The following is a 22,978-nucleotide window of genomic DNA, read 5'->3' as shown; positions in this document are numbered from 1 at the left end:
TGATGCTCGAAAGGCGGTGCTCGTCATTTCGGGAGTGCCCCAGGGAAGAGTGTTAAGACTCTTACTGTTTATGTTTTGCAGATGACTTATCCGTGATGAAGCGCTGTCTGAAGAAAACTGTACAAATGTCAAATCATATCTTGACTATAAAGTGGTGGAAAGAGTGGAACCTTACTTAAATGTTTGGGAATGTAGAACTGGTAAAGCAGGTGGCAGACCGATTGATTGGTAGAATACTGGGGAAATCGGATCAGTCAGCAAAAGCGATTTCTTACAAAACTCTCGTATGACCCGTCCTAGAATTTGCTTGGGAACGAACCCACCAGTTGCAGTTTTATTTTTCCTTGAAATGCCACGACCGGTTTCGGCCCTCAAGGCCACTTCTCCAGTGGCTACTTGTCTATCGTCATGACACGAAGACCAGTCGAGGCATTTAAAATAAAAATAAAAGTGCAACCGGCGCGTTTGCTCCATTGCCACGCAATAGTACAGTTGTGCAATCTGCCCCACAGTGGTCCATAAGCTGGATGAAAAACCCATCGTTGAAAATTTCTGACCTTTTTGGGCTAACCACAGATACTGAACATATACTGATTAGGGCAGCACGAAAGGTCGTAAGTTTATTTGAGTCACTGGAGAGCGTTACATAAATTTTGAAGAATTTGAACTGGCGGACTCTTGAAGAAATTCGCCAACTATCTCGCGAAAGCTTACTTAAGAATTTTCTAGAACCATCATTATAGAGTTTAGTAACCGAACAACAGTCCCTTACGTATCTCTTCCGTAGGGATAGGGAAGACAAGAATCAAACTGACCCTGTGTATATTCAACAGCGCACTTTACTCATTATTCCCGCTCGCCATAAACTAATAGAACGGGAAGAAACCACGTAGGAAAGTACCCTCTTCCACGAACTGCACAGTTGTTTTCAAAGTATCGATATAAGTCTAATGGTATTCGGCAACACGAACTGTAAAACTCCTGCAATATTTTTTGCACAGTGCTTCACGAGTCCTTAACGTTGAGTAATACCAGGGCTGTTTTTTTCTGTTTCGAGCGAAGGTACCTGACGAGAAGCTGAAAGGATTTTCCGTGAGGGTTCGAATACTTGTTGCTTTCTTTTTCACCTCTCGACGGAAACTTATAGGCGGCGGCCACTTCTCTTTGTCATCTTCTGTCTGTAATCAAGGTCGGGACACTTCAAGTGTAACGACAGCAAATTATCTACTTGCTGCTCTATTTGCAGTTCATGGCTGTGACTTGGAGGATGATTGCGTCCTTTTTTCCTTTTTTTTTGTAGTGACTGACCTCGAGTTACCGTCTCCAGAAAATGCAGCTCATTTTGGCTCACTGTTTTCGTGCCGCATATCAGAAGATTTCAAAATCTTGCGGCCGTAGTTCGTGGCGTAGCTGCATCTAGCTCCTGGGGGTCTCCGTTTCGATTCCCAGCCAGGTGGGAGATTTTCTTCGCTCGGGTACTGGGTTAGTGTACTGTCCCCTTCAATTCATCTCATGTTCATCGACGCGCAAGTGCTGAATTGGCGTCAAGTGGAAAGGTTTGTACTAGACCGCCGAACTACCCCAGACAGGGTCTCCTTACGATACATTAGCTTGCGAAAAACACACTGATGAAAAAAAATCGCAATATCAAGAAGGAGTTGTGCGACATAAACGAAAATTGGTAGGCGTGTTTCTATATCTGAATTATGATGTCTGTTCAAATCTTGGGCCAGTCGCAAAAAGGTGGCGCTATTAGCGCCACTATTAGCATGCAAATCAGGCTTGCTTTACATACACGCTGTAATGGCTACGAAGTCTTTCGCGACGTATTTCTTGAGTAAAAATCTCTCGGTGTACATGCCGCGTCAAATCAGGATAAATCTCCAAGCTTTCGACCACTACCTCCATGGTCGTCGTCAGGGCTAAACTGACTGTCGTGAACTAGCGAGGTTCCCACTTTTATATGCCTTAACTAAATTGTTGACGCCTATAGTTGGTCACTGCCCACAGCATATTAAAAATTCAAAAATGTTTGTTGATATCATAAAACAGATGAAGATAGGCCCAAGTGATATCATGGTCAGCCTCGACGTGGTTTCTCTGTTCACCAAAGTACCTGTGGATGACACATTACAACTGTTGGCTGCTCATTTCTCCTCAGAAATTTTGAAGTTGTTCCGGCATACCTTGACGACCACTTATTTTTTATACAGTGGAAATTATTATGAAATGACGGATGGAACAGCCATGGGTTCGCCACTGTCACCAGCAATAGCGAATTTTTTCATGGAGGACTTTGAAGAACGAGCCCTGAGCAGTGCTCACCTCCGCCCATCATGCTTCTACAGATACGTCGACGATACTTTTTTAATCTGGCCACACGGCAGCGACACGCTGCAGCAGTTCGTCGAACATCTGAATGGTGTACATCCAAACATAAAATTTACATTGGAGGTAGAGAAGGAAGGGAAGTTACCTTTTTTAGATGTGTTGGTAGAGCGAAAGCCGGATGGACGACTGGGCCATTCTGTGTACAGGAAGCCAACCCATACAGACTCACATCTGCATAGCCATAGCTTCCATCATCCGTCTCAGAAGAGAGCTATGCTGAATACTTTAGTACACAGAGCCAGGACTATTTCCGACAAGGACCACCTCGGTCCCGAGATTAACCATTTGACGACTGTTTTCAAGAGGAATGGTTATTCTGCCGGTGAAATTAAATCAGTATTGTCCAAGAAAGTAAGACACGATGGCGGCCACATACAAGAAGAGGACCAACACATAGCGCGGCTTCCTTTTTGCGGTGCTACAACGAGCAAGATAGCCAGAGTCCTGAAGAGGCAAGGAATAAAGCCAGTTTTCCGACCACCTAGGAAAATTAAGGAAATGTTGAGACCAGTCAAAGATAGTCTCGGCTCAAGAGTGCCGGGAATTTATACTATTCCTTGCGAATGCGGCAAGAATTACGTGGGCCAGTCTGTAAGAACCGTTGCCGACCGCTGCATCGAGCACCAACGCCACCTGAAATACAGGTATTTGGAAAAATCAGCGGTGGCTGAACATAGCCTGCTTAACAAGCATAAGATTTTATTTGAAGAAACCAGAGTAATAGCCCACACACCGAATTACTGGGACTCTGTGATCCGGGAAGCAGTCGAAATTAGACTTAGCGATAATAACTTTAATAGAGACAACGGCTATGCACTTAGCAACACTTGGAAGAGTGCACTGGATAAAGAAAAATCGCAGAGAAAAACTTCTCGCACTTTACCTCCTGATTTAAGGGATGGCGCTGCAAGCAACGCGGGATAGCAATTACATCTATGGAAGTAGAGGGCACCACTTCGCTACGCGCCATATCGCTGACGTAATCCAGCCAATCAGTAGCCGTCCTTTGCATATAAAAGTGGGAACCTCGCTAGTTCACGACAGTCAGTTTTATACACGCTGTAATGATCGTGAGCGTTAGTTAGCTTTGAGATTGGACGGGATGAGTTGTTGTTAGTTAAGAATGCCTTTAAGGCAACAAAGACGCCGTAATCAACATCGCACTGAGTTTGGAAGAGGTCATGTAATAGTGCTACGAAAAGATGGATGTTCCTTCTGTGATATTGCAGGAAGACTTGGCAGTGGTGTAGCCACTATACATGACTGATGGCGGCGGAGGCCACGAGAAAGTACGTTCGCAAGAACACCGGACTCGGGACGGCCACGTGGCACTACCGAGACGGAAGACCATCGTGGTCGGCGTATGGCTCTGGCGCATCCCACTGCATCTGCAACAGCAATCTGAGCAGCGGTTGGCACCATTGTGACACAACGAAATGTTACAAAACGTTTACTTCAACGGCAGCTCCGAGCCAGATGCCCTGTGGTGCGCATTCTACTGTCTCAAAATCACTGCCAATTACTTCAGTGGTGTCAAGCGAGCTCATTGGAGGGCCGGGTGGTGGTCTGTTTTGTTTTCTGATGAAAGCTGATTCTGTCTCGGTGTCAGTGATGGCCGTGTGTTGATTAGAAGGAAGCCAGTTGGGAGCCTGCAACCAACTCTCTGCATGCTAGATACACTAGACCCACTGCTGGAGTTATGGTCCAGGGTGCGATTTCGTATGATAGCAGGGGCACTTTCGTGTTTATACCACGCACCCTGACTGCAAAGTCGTACATCAGTCTGGTGATTCGACCTTTTGTGCTACCATTCACGAAAAACCTTCCAGGGGATGAAACTTCCTGGCAGATTAGAACTGTGTGCCGAACCGATACTCGAACTCGGGACCTTTGCCTTTCGCGGGCAAGTGCTCTACCAACTGAGCTACCCAAGCACGTCTCACGCCCCGTCCTCACAGCTTTGCTTCTGCCAGCATCTCGTCTCTTACCTTCCAAACTTCCAGAAGTAAAGCTGTGAGGACGGGGCGTGAGTCGTGCTTGGGTAGCTCAGATGGTAGAGCACTTGCCCGCGAAAGGCAAAGGTCCCGAGTTCGAGTCTCGGTCCGACACACAGTTTTAATCTACCAGGAAGTTTCATATCAGCGCACACTCCGTTGCAGAGTGAAAATCTCATTCTTCCAGGGGATGTTTCCCAACAGGATTACGCTCGGCCACATACTGCTGTCATAACCCAGCACGCTCTACGAGTGTCGACATGTTGCCCTGGCCTGCACAATCACCAGGTCTGCCTACAAATCGAGCACATTTGAGACGTCATCGAACGACAACACTAGCGTCATCCACAACCAGACTTAACCGTCCCTGCATTGACTGATCAAGTGCAAAAGACAGGGAACTCGATCCCACAAACGGAAATCCGGCACCTGTACAACACAATGTATCCGCGTTTCCAAGTTTGCATTCGACAAACTGGCAGTTGCACTGGTTGTTAGTGTACCAGCATTTCATATTTTCCATGGCTTAACTAGCACGTACGTTTACTTTTGATCTTGCAATGTTAATTACTTAAATACACTCCTGGAAATGGAAAAGAACACATTGACACCGGTGTGTCAGACCCACCATACTTGCTCCGGACACTGCGAGAAGGCTGTACAAGCAATGATCACACGCACGGCACAGCGGACACACCAGGAACCGCGGTGTTGGCCGTCGAATGGCGCTAGCTGCGCAGCATTTGTGCACCGCCGCCGTCAGTGTCAGCCAGTTTGCCGTGGCATACGGAGCTCCATCGCAGTCTTTAACACTGGTAGCATGCCGCGACAGCGTGGACGTGAACCGTATGTGCAGTTGACGGACTTTGAGCGAGGGCGTATAGTGGGCATGCGGGAGGCCGGGTGGACGTACCGCCGAATTGCTCAACACGTGGGGCGTGAGGTCTCCACAGTACATCGATGTTGTCGCCAGTGGTCGGCGGAAGGTGCACGTGCCCGTCGACCTGGGACCGGACCGCAGCGACGCACGGATGCACGCCAAGACCGTAGGATCCTACGCAGTGCCGTAGGGGACCGCACCGCCACTTCCCAGCAAATTAGGGACACTGTTGCTCCTGGGGTATCGGCGAGGACCATTCGCAACCGTCTCCATGAAGCTGGGCTACGGTCTCGCACACCGTTAGGCCGTCTTCCGCTCACGCCCCAACATCGTGCAGCCCGCCTCCAGTGGTGTCGCGACAGGCGTGAATGGAGGAACGAATGGAGACGTGTCGTCATCAGCGATAAGAGTCGCTTCTGCCTTGGTGCCAATGATAGTCGTATGCGTGTTTGGCGCCGTGCAGGTGAGCGCCACAATCAGGACTGCATACGACCGAGGCACACAGGGCCAACACCCGGCATCATGGTGTGGGGAGCGATCTCCTACACTGGCCGTACACCACTGGTGATCGTCGAGGGGACACTGAATAGTGCACGGTACATCCAAACCGTCATCGAACCCGTCGTTCTACCATTGCTAGACCGGCAAGGGAACTTGCTGTTCCAACAGGACAATGCACGTCCGCATGTATCCCGTGCCACCCAACGTGCTCTAGAAGGTGTAAGTCAACTACCCTGGCCAGCAAGATCTCCGGATCTGTCCCCCATTGAGCATGTTTGGGACTGGATGAAGCGTCGTCTCACGCGGTCTGCACGTCCAGCACGAACGCTGGTCCAACTGAGGCGCCAGGTGGAAATGGCATGGCAAGCCGTTCTACAGGACTATATCCAGCATCTCTACGATCGTCTCCATGGGAGAATAGCAGCCTGCATTGCTGCGAAAGGTGGATATACACTGTACTAGTGCCGACATTGTGCATGCTCTGTTGCCTTTGTCTATGTGCCTGTGGTTCTGTCAGTGTGATCATGTGATGTATCTGACCCCAGGAATGTGTCAATAAAGTTTCCCCTTCCTGGGACAATGAATTCACGTTGTTCTTATTTCAATTTCCAGGAGTGTATGTTACCTAACCCACTGTATTCCTAAAATTTCGTTACTCTAATTACTTTCTGTTGTAGCGATGTTTTCGTCAGTCTAATTACATTTTGTGAGATTTAGTGTTTTGAAATTATCACAAAGGGCCAAGCTATAACAAAAATTTCTTCGAACCAGTAACTTGTCTGAAAATATTCTGCAACAAAAGACAGTACGTGACATTGTCGAACTTATTTTTGATACAGAGCAACACGGAATCTGCTTTTGCAGGGTATCACGTGTGTAAACGACCTGTTTCTTATGAGTGATGCTTTCCTGAGGAACTACTTTTTATACAAGTACAACATGTTGTTTAAGTTCATAATGAGCTGTAAGACTCTGCAACAGAGGGACGTAAGCGATTTGGGTCTAATTCTGTATACTTCTTCCATTTCCCAGCTCTCTTTTCTCTCAAGGTTCAGTACATCAGTCATAAGTATTGTCATGATGTGTAAGGGACGGCCAAATGAAAACGAGACTATTGGGAAAAAGTAAGTAAACTGTTAATTGTTTCAAAAGTAGTCGCCGTAACTGTTAACATCAAAAGAAATCGCCGTAACTGTTAATACATTTATTCGACTGTGAGACAAGTGCCTTCATTGAAAAATATTTTCGGTTGGCTATGGAATAGTGATTGTTCCCAGACGTGCGCCTCTTCATCCGAAGCAAATCGACGGCCACGTACGTCTTTCTCCAGGGTTGCAGAAATAGAGACACAGCGTGGGGAGACATCGTGACATTATAGAAGATGTACAAGGGCCTCTCAGCGAAACTTCTGCAGCATACTCGAAACAACCTTGGCAACAAGTGGGCGGCCATTAACCCGCAATAGAATGATGCCGTCTGTCAACATTCCTGAGTTTTTAGAGTTGATGGCGCTCTTCAGTTTTTGCGATATGTCAACATACAGCTGTGTGTTAATTGTGGCGCCGTGTTCCAAAAAGTCAATGCGCAGTGGGCCCTTGCAGTCAAGGAAAAGGCTCATCGTAACTTTCGTGGAGCTGTCATGCCTGTTTGTTTCCGTAGCCAACAGCACACATTTTTCCAAGAAGGCACTTACCGTCCTGTCTCACAATGAGACAAAAGTATTAACAGTTTTGGCGATAAATTTTGAAATAATAAACAATTACACTTATTTTTTCCATTTGTCTCTTCTTCATTTGACTGTCCCTTATATCTCCTCTTTCCAGTATTATTCTCCCCTCCTGCCAGTAACATCAACTGTCATTTGACAAGCACGATAGAAAAAGTGTGTAAGCACTCGATCGTGTTACAGCAAGGTCACTCAAGCACTCAAGACTTTCCTTAGAATTCGGCGACGTAAAATTCCTAATTTTTCAGATTGATTGTGCTCGTGCTCATTGGCTCCAGGTGAAGGAGAAACAACTAGATGGGTAAAATCCTTGCAAGGAAACCTCCCCATCGCACCCCCCTCAGATTTAGTTGTAAGTTGGCACAGTGTATAGGCCTTGAAAAACTGATCACAGATCAAACGAGAAAACAGGAAGTAGTTGTATGGAACTATGAAAAAAATAGCAAAATATACTAACTGAGTAGTCCATGTGCGAGATAGGCAACATCAAGGATAGTGTGAGCTCATGAACGCTGTGGTCCCGTGGTTAGCGTGAGCAGCTGCGAAAGGGGAGGTCCTTGGTTGAAGTCTTTCCTCGAGTGAAAAGTTTAATTTTTTGTTTTCAGACAATTATTATCTGTCCGTCCGTGTCAATTATAAAAGTTCAGGCACTCACACATAATCAAATTCGCTGTCCAAAATTCCAGAACATGTTCAGATTTGCTTGGACATATGCAGAATTTGACGGTCTACACACGGAAAAATTTGAAAACGTTAAAAACATATGTTTTGACAGAGCACAGGGAAAACTGTGCGACTGTGAAACTGCTGTATTCATTTGTTTCAGTTTATGTGACAAACTCTTATGTTTTCATCACTTTTTTGGGAGTCATTATCACATCCATAAGAAAACCTAAATCGGGCAAGGTAGAAGAACCTTTTTACCCATTCGCCAAGTGTGTAAGTTAGGTGGGTCGACAACATATTCCTGTCATGTGACGCCATGCCGTCACCAGTGTCGTATAGAATATATCAGACATGTTTTCCTGTGGTGGAATCGGTTGACCTATGACGTTGCGATCAAATATGTTTTCGGTTTCCATTGGAGAGGCACGTCCTTTCGTCTACTAATCGCACGGTTTTGCGGTGCGGTCGCAAAACACAGACACTAAACTTATTACAGTGAACAGAGACGTCAATGAACGGACGGACATATCATAACTTTGCGAAAATAAAGAAAATAAACTTTTCACTCGAGGGAAGACTTGAACCAAGGACCTCTCGTTCCACAGTTGCTCACGCTAACCACGGGACCACGACGCTCCTGTGCTAATACTGTCCTTGATGTTGCCTATGTTGCACATGGACTCCTCAGTTTGATATTTTGCTTACTTTTTTTATAGTTCCATACAACTTCTTCCTGTTTTCTCGCTTGATCTGTGTTCAGTTTTTCAAGGTCTGTCCACTGTGTCAACTTATAACTAAATTTGAGGGGGGTGCGATGGGGAGGTTCCCTTGTTAGAGTGCTATCATGAGATCCATCACATAATACTCAGCAAGCATTTCGGATTTAGAAATCACTTGCTTGTAAGTCCAAATGTTGCAGACATTGGAAGCCATCAACTTTTGGGGAGACGTCACACATCGAATGTACTCGTCAGGCACTGGCAGCTGCCCCTCGCTGCCAAACTAGCCCGAGGTCGTTGTCAGACAGCACTGGGCTTAGCATATCGTCTACTTTTGCATACGAAAGCAGACGTTATTCGCTGAGATAACTACGCCCGAAACTAATCTCAATACAGCACAGCAAAGACATAACAGAATGATGACAGTACCAGTGTACACTGCACTGCATTCTGGCCTAAGATCGCTAGCGAGCCGAAACGAGTCAATATCGGTCCAAACTCCCACACTTTCTCGCGATGGCCACCGCAGATTGTCCTCTTGGCGTGCGCGATTAGCGCAAGACTTCAGGACTCTACAACCGTTATGACAGGTACATGTGTAATATACAATGTACGGTTCGGAAGCCCATACGATCAGGATCCTGTTACAAACCCTCCCACCCCCGCTGCACACCACCGATTCCCTTCCCCCCTCATTGGGCCACTAATTTTCTTCTGAATCATTTCGACAGGTGGAGACGTTTCACAAAAGAACCTTTCAGCTTCCGGTTGTACCGTAACACCCAATACATTTGCTCGTTATATGATTTTTTTTTTTGGTGTTTTAATTCAGTGTCGATTGTAATCTGTGTATCTTAATTACGAAACCTAGGGAGAACTGTTACTTTATATGTACAGGTAACACGTACGTAATAATTCGCTGCACTGTAACTTTGTTTTACATGAATTACTTTCATTCTCACCATTTGAAAATGACTGTTCTCTTCTTGAAGGAATAATCCATGTATTATAAAAGTCGAAGTATGTACTTGTGTGTGTGAGCGTATGTTCCACATCTCCTCCTAAACCATTGGACCCATTTCAACTAAACTTGGGACACCTGTCCCTTACTGGGGGAGTAAGAACAATCTACCTATCATAATTCAGAAGATATGACGTCGTAAACAATGAGATGCGTGAAAAACATCATGCATGATGTTGAAATTTAACCTATTACTTCTGTGCTTCTATTGTATTCATAATAAATTTCGCTGGCAGTCTCCATATACGCTGCGGCTAAATACACCAACAAATGTATATCATGGTTACACACACAATTAAGGAGATATGACGACATAAGTACTGAGATGTGTGAAAAACTGTCGCATTGTGCATGACGTTTAAATTTATTATTCCTTAGCTACTCACTTTATTCGCAAAATATTTCGCAGACAGTATTAAGATATGCCGCTGAATATGCATCCAAAATTATATCGTTGTACGTCACATTGTTCAAGAGATATGAGGTCAAACTCTGAGATGCGTGACAAAATGACGCATCATGCCTGAGGTTTCAGAACTTCATTCTCTACTAGTAATACACTCCTCCAGTTGACTCATCTTGCCGGCCAGAGTGGCCGAGCGGTTCTAGGCGCTAAAGACCGGAACCGCGCGACCGCTATGGTCGCAGGTTCGAATCCTGCCTAGGGCATGGATGTGTATGATGTCCTTAGGTTAGTTAAGTTTAAGTAGTTCTAAGTTCTAGGGGACTGATGACCTCAGCAGTTAAGTCCCATAGTGCTCAGAGCCATTTGACTCAACTTAAGGAAATCCCTGACACTTGGCAGCGTTTCTGACAACTATCAACAGCGAAACGCAAACAGCTGCAGACGAAAACAATAGCCTCCTATAAGCTATTGACCCTAAATAATGAAAAGTGCAAGGTCATCCACATAATTGCTAAAAGGAATCTATTGAACTTCGGTTACACAATAAATCAAACCAATCTAAAGACCTTAAATGCAACGGAACTACAATTAAAAACAACTTAAATTGGAAAGAACACATAGAAAGTGTCGTGGGGAAGGCGAACCAAAGACTACGATTTGTTGATAGAACACTTAGAAGATGCAACGGATCTAGTAAAGATACTGCATACGTTACTCTTGTCCGTCTTCTTCTGGAGTACTACTGCGCAGTGTGGGATCCTTACCAGGTAGGATTAATAGAGTACATCGAGTAAGTTCAAAGAAGACCAGCACGTTTTGTATTATCGAGGAGTAAGAAAGAGAGTATCTCTGACATGATACAGGATTTGGAGTGGACATCATTAAAAGAAATGCTTTTTCGTTGCGGCGGTATCATCTCCGAAATTTCAATCACAAGTTTTCTCCACCGAATGCGAAAATATTTTGTAGGCGCCGACCTACATAGGGAGAAACAATCATCATAATAAAATAAGGGAAATCAGAGCTCGCACGGAAAAATATAGGTGTTCGTTTTTTCCGCGCGCTGTTCGAGATTGGAATAATAGAGAATTATTGTGATGGTGGTTCGACGAATGCTCTGCCAGGCACTTAAGGGTGAACTGTGGAGTATTTACGTAGATGTAGCTATGAAGAGGCGTTGCCATAGATACGTTTACGAAATCGCATTGTAGACTCTCGAAGCAGCTGGAAATGCAACTAGAAACACTATTTATAATTAATTCCTGAGTTAAATAAACATTACAGAGAATTTATATTTTGAGTACTATGTTTCGTAATTTGGATGATTTACTTATTTGTACGTTATGGATCTTTCTTCGTACTGTGATTCATAATTTCAAAGATGTTTTTACGAGTACATGGAAATGAATTTTTTTTTGATATTCCACTAGAAACACAGTTCATGTTTTACTTTCGTTTTTATTAGAAAATAGCCAAAACGAATACCCAGGCAATGGAATACCGGGTTTGCCAGCTAGTTTTATTGCAAAGTCATGCGAGTGGTCTTCAACCACTGTAGTAGAAGATGAACACCGCCTTCTATTTGGCGCGCATAAAATATTGATTAAAAATAAAAAGTACTTACGTTACCGTTTTTTATTTACAAATAAACGTGATCGTTATACATCAAATTAATTTGTATATTTGAAAAATGGGTTAGCGTCATCGGCGTGTAGACACCGCGGTGTGTTGTTGAGTCCGCTCGTAAAAGACTCGATAGACTGGTTCTTATGTGTACGAGTATAAGAACGTAACGTCAGTCTTATGGCCATTTTTTGTCAACACTGTAGACCTCCGGCCTTAGGGTTGCTTTACTACTTGTGTAGGAGACATAGGTACTGACGTCAAGGTTTTTTTTTTGTCCTTTGCTGTTTATTGGTAATGATGACAAGGAAAGCCATTTGGTTTTTCAGTGAGACAAAAGCGCTTAGAGTCTGAACATTAGTTCAGCTGGACAAGGACGTGATATGAAGTCAGGCATGGCCTTGAGACAACAATCCCGGCAATGCTTCAGGCAAACCTAAATCAGAATGTACGACGGGCAGTTGATTCCTACTTCTTCTAAATGCACATCCAGGGCCTTAATCACTGTGTCAGTTCTATCGGCGGAAATTGACGTCTCTACAAACGAGAAGAGACAGCCAGTCAACGGACGTAATCAGGAACTACCTGATAGGAAATCCCTGTCTTTTAAGTTCCAGAGTTACGGCGATAAGGGAAATGTACCATGAGTATAATGATTCTCTAAACCAGACATAATTTCTCTACGGCTGGTGCTCTGGTCTAGATTCAATCACATGTGAAAAATACTGACTTTTGTTCTTTATGAGAAATTTTCACATGATACAAAAGTGTTTTGTGACCTCATTAGTCTCTAGTGTACGATGCTACGGATGATTGTACAAGGTGAATCACCTAAAACTTGCACTGCAAATATTGCGGAAATGGAAAATGCTATTGATGTACGATTTTCACAGAATGGGATGGTTGTCAGCGGCTCCTAGGGTTGCTTGTCAGGGTCTCGTACTGTTAGCCAGTCAACAGATGATAACACACACATCAAAAAAGGTTTGCATCACCCCAGTTCTGAGAGTTCCGGAACCTGTACAGAAAATTGGAATAGAGATCAACATAAACATCATTTCCGCCCTTTTTATTGCTAATGAAAACCACACATTGCATGTTGTCCCACCATACAGCGAGACCTTCAGAGGTGGTGGTCCAGATTGCTGTACACACCGGTACCTCTAATATCCAGTAGTATGTCCTCTTGCACTGACGCATGCCTGTATTCGTCGTGGCATACTATCCACAAGTTCATCAAGGCACTGTTGGTCCAGATTGACCAACTCCTCAACGGCGATTCGGCGTAGATCCCTCATAGTGGTTGCTGGGTCACGTCGTCCATAAACAGCTCTTTTCAATCTATCCAAGGCATTTTCGATAGGGTTAATGTCTGCAGAGCATGCTGGCCTCTCTACTCGAGCGATATTGTTATCATGGAGGAAGTCATTCACAAGATGTGCAAGATGGGGGTGCGAATTGTCGTCCATGAAGACGAATGCCTTGCCAATATGCTGCCGGTATGGTTGCACGGTCGGTCGGAGGATGGCATTCACGTATCGTACAGCCGTTACTGCGCCTTCCATGACCACCACCGGCGTACGTCGGCCCCACATAATGCCACCCCAAAACAGCAGGATTCCTCCACCTTGCTGTACCCGCTGGACAGTGTGTCTAAGGCGTTCAGCCTGACCGGATTGCCTAGAAACAAGTCTCTGACGATTGTCCAGTTGAAGGCATAAGCAATACTCATCGGTGATGAGAACGTGATGCCATCCTGTGTGGTCCATGAGGCATATTGTTGGGTCCATGTGTACCGCGCTGCATGGTGTCGTGGTTGCAAAGACGGACCTCGCCATGGACGTCGGGAGTGAAGTTGCGCATCATGCAGGCCATAGTGCACAGTTTGAGTCGTAACACGACGACCTGTGGCTGCTGGAAAAGCATTAGTCAACATGGCGGCGTTGCTGTCAGGGTTCCTCCGAGCCATAATCCGTAGGTAGCGGACATACACTGCAGTAGTAGCCCTTGGGCGGCCTGAGCGAGGCATGTCATCGACAGTTCTCTCTGTATCTTCTCCATGACCGAACAACATCGCTTTGGTTCACTCCGAGCCGCCTGAACACTTTCCTTGTTGAGAACCCTTCCTGGCACAAAGTAACAATGCGGACGCGATCGAACCGCGGTATTGACCATCAAGGAATGGTTGAACTACAGACAACACGAGCCGTGTACCTCCTTCTTGGTGAAATGACTGGAACTAATCGGCTGTCGGACCCCCTTCGTCTAATAGACGCTGCTCAAGCATGGTTGTTTCCATCTTTGAGCGTGTTTAGTGACATCTCTGAACAGTCAAAGGGACTGTGTCTGTGATACAAAATCCACAGTCAACGTATATCTTCAGAAAATCCGGGAACCTGGGTGTTGTAAACTTTTTTTGACGTGTGTAATACAAAGAAATTGCATTTCTGTGCAAACGTACACTTTTAAAATGGAGCAGTGCCTATTGACATTAAGGAACTAAAAGTAGGGTAAATCAAAATGTAAGTGGTGTTTGTTGCAGGTTTCGAATGCGAGTCGTTTACGAGATATCGTATTTTGTAAAGTTCCCACACCGACACATGTAAAATACCTCTGTTAGCACAGTAAAGAACAACAAGCAGATACACTAGCTGTGAGGGTTCTGACCAGTAACGAGACAGCTGACCATCACAGGTTGTGTTCAAAATAATAATCGGCAGCGGCAAAACGCTGGCATGGAACGACTGCTCCACAAGTGGGGAGATGGCCGAGCAGGCTGCAGTATTATGTCGTTGTATGTCGTCGGGTTTAGTTGATATGTCCTTGTAGACAGCGTCTTTCAGCTCTCCCCACAGAAAAAAGTCTACAGGCGTAAAATACGGGGAATGGGTCGGCTATGGTACACGTCCTCTGCGTCCAATCCAACGATTGGGAAACAGTTTGTGAAGACATGTAGTAGTAATTCATGCACTATGGACTGGACATCCATTACGTTGGTACCAGAGGTTTCTCCTAGTCTGAAGAGGAACGTCTTCTAGCATCCGTGGAAGATGGTCTGCTAGGAGGCTGCGATACTTGTCCGCATTTAATATTTCAGATATGAAAAACGGGTCTATGAACTGATGGTTCACTATCAAACATCATTTGTTTACAGTCGATGGACGCTGACGTTGCATCTGACGAAGCCAACGGGGATTGTCAACAGGTCAATAATGCATGTTTCGGCGGCTTATCTAGCCACGATTAGTAAATGTGGTTTCATCACTAAACAAAATGCATGAGACATCAGGAATATCCAGTCTTGATATCCATGTGTAGACGTCAGCACGATTTTCGTAATCGTTTCCACGCAGCTCTTGCTCGAGAGAGATGTGATGAGTGTGGAACCTATTGCGAAGGAGAATGCGTAGGACACTTGGCTGACTCATGCCACTTCCTCGTGCGATTGCGCTGGAGGTAACGTGCGCATCAACTGCAACAGTTGTTTCCGTCGTCCCTTGTTTCGTTCTGTTACGTTTTCTAGGTTTTACACTAGCACTTTCACATAACTGGTTGAAGAGGTTGGTAGACAATTGGTGAGATGGTTGACGCCTATTGGGATATTTTGCCGCATATACTGTACCAGAACGAACTGCATTCTACCTATTCCCCACATACATCATGAGCAACTCGGGTTTTTCTGTATTGGTAAATCCCATTGTCGACTCACGATCGGCCGGCCGGTGTGGTCGTGTGGTTCTAGGCGCTTCGGTCTGGAACCGCGTGACCGCTACGGTCGCAGGTTCGAATCCTGCCTCGGGCATGGTTGTGTGTGATGTCCTTAGATTAGTTAGGTTTAAGTAGTTATATGTTCTAGGGGACTGATGACCACAGATGTTAAGTCCTATAGTGCTGAGAGCCATTTGAACATTTTTTTTTTTTTTCTCACGATCTACTGTCTGGACTGACACACACTAACCCACTGACAAGTCGCAATGCACTCAACAAACACGCAAGCACTCTGTAAACAAACATAGCAACATCGTACATAGCAACTACGCAGGCTGAATGGTGCAAACAAGTGTCGGTGTGAAAAATTTTCAAAACACGATATCTCGTAAACGATTCGCACTACTTTTCGATTGTCGATGTCAATAGGCATTGTTCCATTTTAAAAAGTGTGTATTTGCACAAAAAATACACTAAGTACTATTAAGCCGGTTGATTGCCTAACAATGCCAGCCCCTGTCTACCAACCTGTTCTGTAAAAAGTGTACATCAATAGGACTTTCCATTTCTGCGATATCTGCGGTGCAAGTTGTAGGTGATTCACCCTGTATAATGTGATCTCCTACTTTATATCTATTAGAGTTGTATCTACAGTGAGTGACTCTTTCAGTCGCTAATAATCGAGGGGGAGGAAAAACAGTGAGTAGAGATGGTGTGTTACTTCAGTTGGAAAGGATGGAATAGGCTTCTTGAAAACATCAATCTGGCATTCGACTTAAATAGTTCAAGAAAATACCAAAAGCTTATAAAAAATTGGTTCACTGGTGTATGTCTACTCTTGACATCAGCATTAATAGCAGAAAATTTTGCTCATTGGGCTCTGGGATCCGATACTACAGTCGTTAACTGGATGAAATTTTAGCTTCTACTTTCGAAATAGCGGCGGTTGTCGAGGACGCTACCCGACATTTGCCTCCAGTTAATTTATTATCATCTACGCCGCGAGAAATTGAAGCCGGCCGCGGTGGCCGAGCAGTTCTCTGCGCTTCAGTCCAGAACCGCGCTGCTGCTACGGTGGCAGGTTCGAATCCTGCCTCGGGCATGGATGTGTGTGATGTCCTTAGGTTAGTTGGGTTTAAGTAGTTCTAAGTTCTAGGGGACTGATGACCTCAGATGTTAAGTCCCATAGTCCTCAGAGCCATTTGAACCATTTTTGAGAAACTGAATAGTAAGACAGAAACGAAAGAAATACATTTTGAACCGGTCGTCAATCAGGTAAAGATCTAATTTAATTCACGTCCGCCTATTACTCAATCAACGCATTTTTATAGCCCTTTCGTCTCCTTTGTGCCACCATCAATGAGTACTTTTATTCCCGTCTTATTTTTTATAATCAGGATGATTGTGGATGTACACAGACTAAGAAGAAAACGCGAAGCACCCAGAAGACATAGTCGGATGTGAATGTAACTTTGTGCACATGCACATCATCGATGAGTATGTAAATGGCTCAAATGGCCTTGACCACTATGGGACTTAACTTCTGAGGTCATCAGTCCCCTAGAACTTAGAACTACTTAAAGCTAACTAACCTAAGGACATCACACACATCCATGCCCGACGCAGGATTCGAACCTGCAACAGCAGCGGTCGCGCGGTTCCAGACTGTAGCGCCTAGAACCGCTCGGCCACACCGGCCGACTTGTAAATGGTAAGAGCATCAATTATCTGTGAGAAGTAGAACGGCCACCAGACCACATTAATATTGTTCTTGCTTCAGGTCTGGAAGGGTACATTGGGTGATCACTATAAAGGAGACGCAGATACCGCGTACTCGAATGAGACAGCGTTATCAGTACCTAATAGACTTTGAGAGGGGCCTTATTGTGGGTCTCTATTTGGTTGGCTGGACAAATTGTGCAGAACCCAGATTTTTGGCCCGATGTTGGACTGCATGGGAACGAGAGCGCAGGCACTCTTGTCGTCAAGTATCCGGTCGACCACCGCAAGGAAGGATTGCCGTATTCTGCACCAAGCACATCGTAACCCCTTCACATCTGGGCTTCCCTTCCGAGAACACGTAATGGACTCCCTGCAACGTAGAGTGTCGTTTTAGTCAATTGGTCGGAGACTAGCAGCAACCGGGCTAGAGAATTAGCGTCCCATGCCTAGGCTACTGATAGCACCACAAGACAAACGGCTGCGTTTGGAGTGGTGTCGTTAGTGGGAAGCATGCACTGCTGATGAACGGCGTCGCATGGATACTCTGCAGATCACATTTAAGTGCCTGGCAGAGGGTTCATCGAACCACCTTCACAATTCTCTATTATCCCAATCTCGTATTCCGTAAGAGCTCCGATTTCCCTTATTTTATGGTTCAAATGGCTCTGAGCACTATGGGACTCAACTGCTGAGGTCATTAGTCCCCTAGAACTTAGAACTAGTTAAACCTAACTAACCTAAGGACATCGCAAACATCCATGCTCGAGGCAGGATTCGAACCTGCGACCGTAGGGGTCTTGCGGTTCCAGACTGCAGCGCCTTTAACCGCACGGCCACTTCGGCCGGCCCTTATTTTATCTTGGCGATCGTTCCTCTCTATGTAAGTCGGTGTCAACAAAATATTTTCGCATTCGGAGGAGAAAGTTGGTGATTGGAATTTCGTGAGAAGATTCCTTCGCAACGAAAAACGCCTTTCTTTTAATGGTGTCCATCCCAAATCCTGTATCATTTCTGTGACACTCTCCCATATTTCGCAGTAATACAATAGCGTTCAGCGGAGAATCGCAGGTCTGCGATACCCCCGATGACTATAATCGGTTATTATGCTGGCGAGCTGGAGAAAGGTGCCATCGATCCCGTGTTTTAGAGGGGCACGGCGGTGTGTCGTGGTGTGGGGAGACTTCGGGTATGAATTCAAGTCACGGCTGACAGTGACTGAGGGAACTCTGAGGGCACAACGGTATGTCACGGACGTCCTACGTCCTCTTGTGTTACCTCTTATGTGACATTTTTCGACACGACAATGCTCGTTCGCGTATGGAACGTGTCTCTATGAGCTGTCTGCTCGATGAGGTATGGCGAGCAAGATCCCCAAGTCCGTCCCAGACAGAGCACATGTGAGACCAGCTCGGACGTAAATTCCGTCCCAGTGCCAGGTCAAGGAGACAGTCTGAGCAGCCGTCTTAGCCTGTTTGCAGATGACGCTGCCGTTTATCGACTAATAAAGTCATCAGAAGATCGAAACAAATTGCAAAACGATTTAGAAAAGATAGCTGAATGGTGCGAAAATTGGCAGTTGATCCTAAATAACGAAAAGTGTGAAGTCATCCACACGAGTGCTAAAAGGAATTCGTTAAACTTTGGTTACACGATAAATCAGTAATCTAAAAGCAGTAAATTCAACTAAATGCCTAGGTATTACAGTTACGAACAACTTACATTGGAAGAAACACAGAAAATGTTGTGGGGAAAGCTAACCAAAGACTGCGTTTTATTGGCAGGACACTAAGTTGTTGTTGTTGTAATTTTCAGTCGAAAGACTGGTTTGCTCCAGCTCTCCATTCTGGTCTATCCTGTGCAAGCCTCTTCATCTCCGAATAACTACTGCAGCCTACATCCTTCTGCATCTGCTTACTGTATTCATCTCTTGGTTTCCCTTTACGATTCCCTCCCTACTGAATTGGTGATCTCTTGACGCCTCAGAATATGTCCTACCAACCGATCTCTTCTTCTAGTCAGGTTGTACCACAAATTTCACTTCTCCCCAGTTCTGTTCAGTACCAGCTAATTGTTAACAAGGTGAAGACATATGTGTATCGCATAAATGTCAGGGTTAAGAGGCTGACATTCGATAACAGTGCAAACAAAAAAGTCTTTTGAGGAACAAGGTAATATGCGGAAGGTTAAATTGTGTGTTAGTAACAAACTAGGGCGTTTTAGTTGTCAAGGTTTTGATTCAACCAGGGTTGCGTGGAGGAGGTATACTGGTAAAAACTCATATCGTTTTGTAACGTATATTTGGTCAAAGAAATCTTTGCCGCTTGATAAAGTAACAGATTGGACGAGAATGGATCTACGCATTCAGTCTCCAGTATTCTTCTGTATAGCACCACATTTGAAAAGCTTCTATTCTCTTCTTGTCTAAACTGTTTATCGTCCATGTTTTTCTCTCATACATGGCTACGCTGCATACAGATACTTTCAGAGAGGACTTCCTGACACTTAAATCTATACTCGGAAATTTTAAAAAAGTATATACTCTACATTTTCCAGCACCTTCAAATTGCATTCTTTTTCCAACTCTCGTCCGTCAGTAACACGCTCCCGCGAATAATGCAGACTCGTAACGTTTCGATACGAAGTTCTCTGTATAAGGCTTCTCTTAATTGCTCAGTGTCCTCTGTCAGGTCAAACCTGACATGCACCCCACTCACTGGAACATAATCCAGTTTAAAGCTGAGCAAGCTTTTTGAGTTGCATCTCTACGCATTTAACGGTTTCTCAGTATTCTACTAACGGGCTGTAGCCTAGCCCCTGAGTTACCATCGGTCTATATAATTGTTCAGTTTCATACTTACATGATTCGTCAATGGCAGCAGCTATTTGTATGGAGCAACCTACTCCAACTGTTAGACATAAATCTTATAGGCAAAGAAAACTACATACTCAGCCAGTCCACAATTTGGTAAAGATCTAATTTATCATGAAAATTGAAGTCCATGACTACGTAGACAGTACATCTTTTTAGACCGCAAAGAAGTGTAGGCGCCTTTGGATCGTCATAAGTGGGTACTTTTATTTAAGTTTTATTCTTTAGAATGCTAGGTTCTGTAGGATCTTCTTTACAGTATTATATAATTTTCCATAGCTCTTTCCTTGGGGCCTGTCCACATCTGGATGCTCATCTGTCGCAGAAATATACACAGAGGCGCGGTACCTGTTTTTAGTACAAATACTGCCGAGTTAGGACAGATTAGCATCCAAAAGAGGACAGGTACCAAGAGAAGTGTAGGAAGCTACGTAATAGTGCAAAGAAAGTCCCACAAAACTTGACAGACCAAAAAATTAGACATGAGTAATATTTTTTTATGAGTGAACAAATTTAGACTATAATATGGTGTTTTGTTTGCGTAATAGGCATATATGAATTCCCGTAACTCAGTCCGCAAATACAACAGTTGTTAGGACTTCAAACAAAGCATTGATATCTGATGTAATGTTTGAGTATCTTCTCTTATCAGCGGAAACGACTGAGGATGCAGCTCAGTGTTATTCGCCGAAGCACAAAATACGTAAAGAAGGGTCAAGCGCGCCTGAGACACGCTTGTCAGTGAAGGACTTCCTATCCAATAATTAGCGAGATAGATCGAAATTAGGACCATGCAGACGGAAATAGTATTCACTACAAATACGTACCTTCATGAGAGAGAAGCGCTGGTCGTCAGTGAGGTCGAGGGCGTCGGGTGCCATGATGCCGCGGTCAGCAGGTCGTCGTCAGAGAGAGTCTACGGCCGCGTTCTGTCACAGCCGCAAGCTGACTGGCGAAGCGGCGGGGCTCAGCCATCCACATGCCGTGGGAGACGGCAGCGCCGCGCTGCGGCGTGCGGAAAGTATGATCGACGCGCATGCGCAGAAAGCGCCTGCGACTTCCCAGGCTCGCGTCGTTTTGCATTCAGTGCTCACTGCAGACACGATCGTAATGAAACGATGGTAACAGGTTGCCGCAGCAGAATAGTCAAACTCGAGAGCAGCTGATGCGAAAGATCGTATACACCAATTGTAGGGAACAGAAAGGCAAGTCTTCAAAACCATAGTAAGTGGGAAAACTGCAACTGGTGTATGCAAAACGTTGATCCTATAACGGTTTTATGTGTTACACTAAAATACTGCTAAATTGTACGACGCGGTTTACCTAAAAGCTGGTCTCGAAAGCACACAAGGAATGTCAGTGTGAATGTATACAAAATTACTCTCTCGATTTTCTAGTTTATGTTATTATACGTATTATTCCGACGGCTCCGTTAGTCGTCTTCTCCAGGTGCATCGAGAGCAAACGTATCTGGACTTTAAACCACGTGCCACACAACATGTTTTAGAGTAATGGTTATTTGTAGGCGCCGACAGTGGAGTTCTCAGTGCAGTTCCGTTCCTCGTAATATATTGTTGTGAGTAGATCTCCATGCTTTCAAACGCTTGTCCAAATAACAGTTGCCGCTATGGAAAAATGTGCACCTTGATGTAAAATACGAGGCATAGCTGCAGACACAAACGTTCAAACGTTCGAAGTCCTTCAGAACAAGGCCCTTAGGATAATCACTGAGTTAGTTGAGAACACAAGTTAACGTCCCATCGACAACTAGGTCATTAGAGACGGAGCACAGGCTCGGATTAGGGAAGGATGGGGAAGGAAACCGACCGTGCTCTTTCAAAGGAACCATCCCGGCATTTGCCTGAAGCGATACAGGAAAATCACGAAAAACCTAAATCATGGTGAGTTGAACGCGGATTTGAAACATCGTCATCCCCAATGCGAGTCCAGTGTGTTAACCACTGCGCCACCTCGCTCGCTATAAGTGGAAGAAGACTGTAATCTATGATCTGGAGAAAATGGGTTTATTAATATTCCAAGGACGCTCATACAGAAGATAAAATCATCTTCGGAAATTTGGACTTCTCTCCTAAATGGTGAGAAACGTGCTCGATGCCCGTACTAATAGTGCTTCTCCTAATTTGATAGCAGCGAACGGCCCCGTATTTCGTGTCTGAGTGGGTCCACTTTGGCCGACGCTGCATTTCAAAAAATGGCTCTGAGCACTAAGGGACTCAACATCTGAGGTCATCAGTCAACCTACAGCTTAGAACTACTTACACCTAACTAACCTAAGGACATCACACACGTCCATGTCCGAGGCAGGATTCGAACCTGCGACCGTAGCAGTCGCACGGTTCCAGACTGAAGCGCCTAGAACCGCTCGGTCACAGCGGCCGGCAAGCTGCATTTGCTAAGTTTTCTGTTTCCTGATGAAATTAACTAAATATATGTGGCAGAAAGTAAGAGGAATTCTCTCTTTTCTGACCATCGTGGCGTAAAGTCTCATTTCGGTGCCCTTTGCACCAGAAGATGACAGCCGACAACCCACTGTTATGATCTCTGCTAAGTACGATACTTGTACCAGCAAATCACTTTGTAATAAGTTGTCTTTCTGGAATATTTGTTTAACGGTATCATCTGAATCAAAACCCACTTTGTATGTAAATTGCAACATTTATCCGCTCTTTGAACTATGTCCTTTTCTCTGCCTCGTGATGACTGGGTGTTGTGTGCTGTCCTTAGGTTAGTT

General features: G+C 45.0%; 1 protein-coding gene across 1 annotated transcript in view; it reads right to left on the bottom strand.

The window, feature by feature from the left end:
• Positions 1–21,193, bottom strand: part of LOC126416282 (SEC14-like protein 2) — a 277,374-nt gene extending 256,181 nt beyond the window's left edge. The window contains exon 1 of the mRNA XM_050083931.1: positions 21,054–21,193. Within this exon, the coding sequence (XP_049939888.1) occupies positions 21,054–21,107 (54 nt within the window). The 5' untranslated portion in view covers positions 21,108–21,193. The remainder of the gene's footprint in view (positions 1–21,053) is intronic.
• Positions 21,194–22,978: the final 1,785 nt, after the last annotated feature.

The sequence above is a fragment of the Schistocerca serialis genome, chromosome 1, assembly GCF_023864345.2.
Source record: "Schistocerca serialis cubense isolate TAMUIC-IGC-003099 chromosome 1, iqSchSeri2.2, whole genome shotgun sequence".
Taxonomy (NCBI): Eukaryota; Metazoa; Arthropoda; class Insecta; order Orthoptera; family Acrididae; genus Schistocerca; species Schistocerca serialis.
Note: the sequence above shows the minus strand (reverse complement) of the source record. Positions and strands in the feature narration are given on the sequence as shown.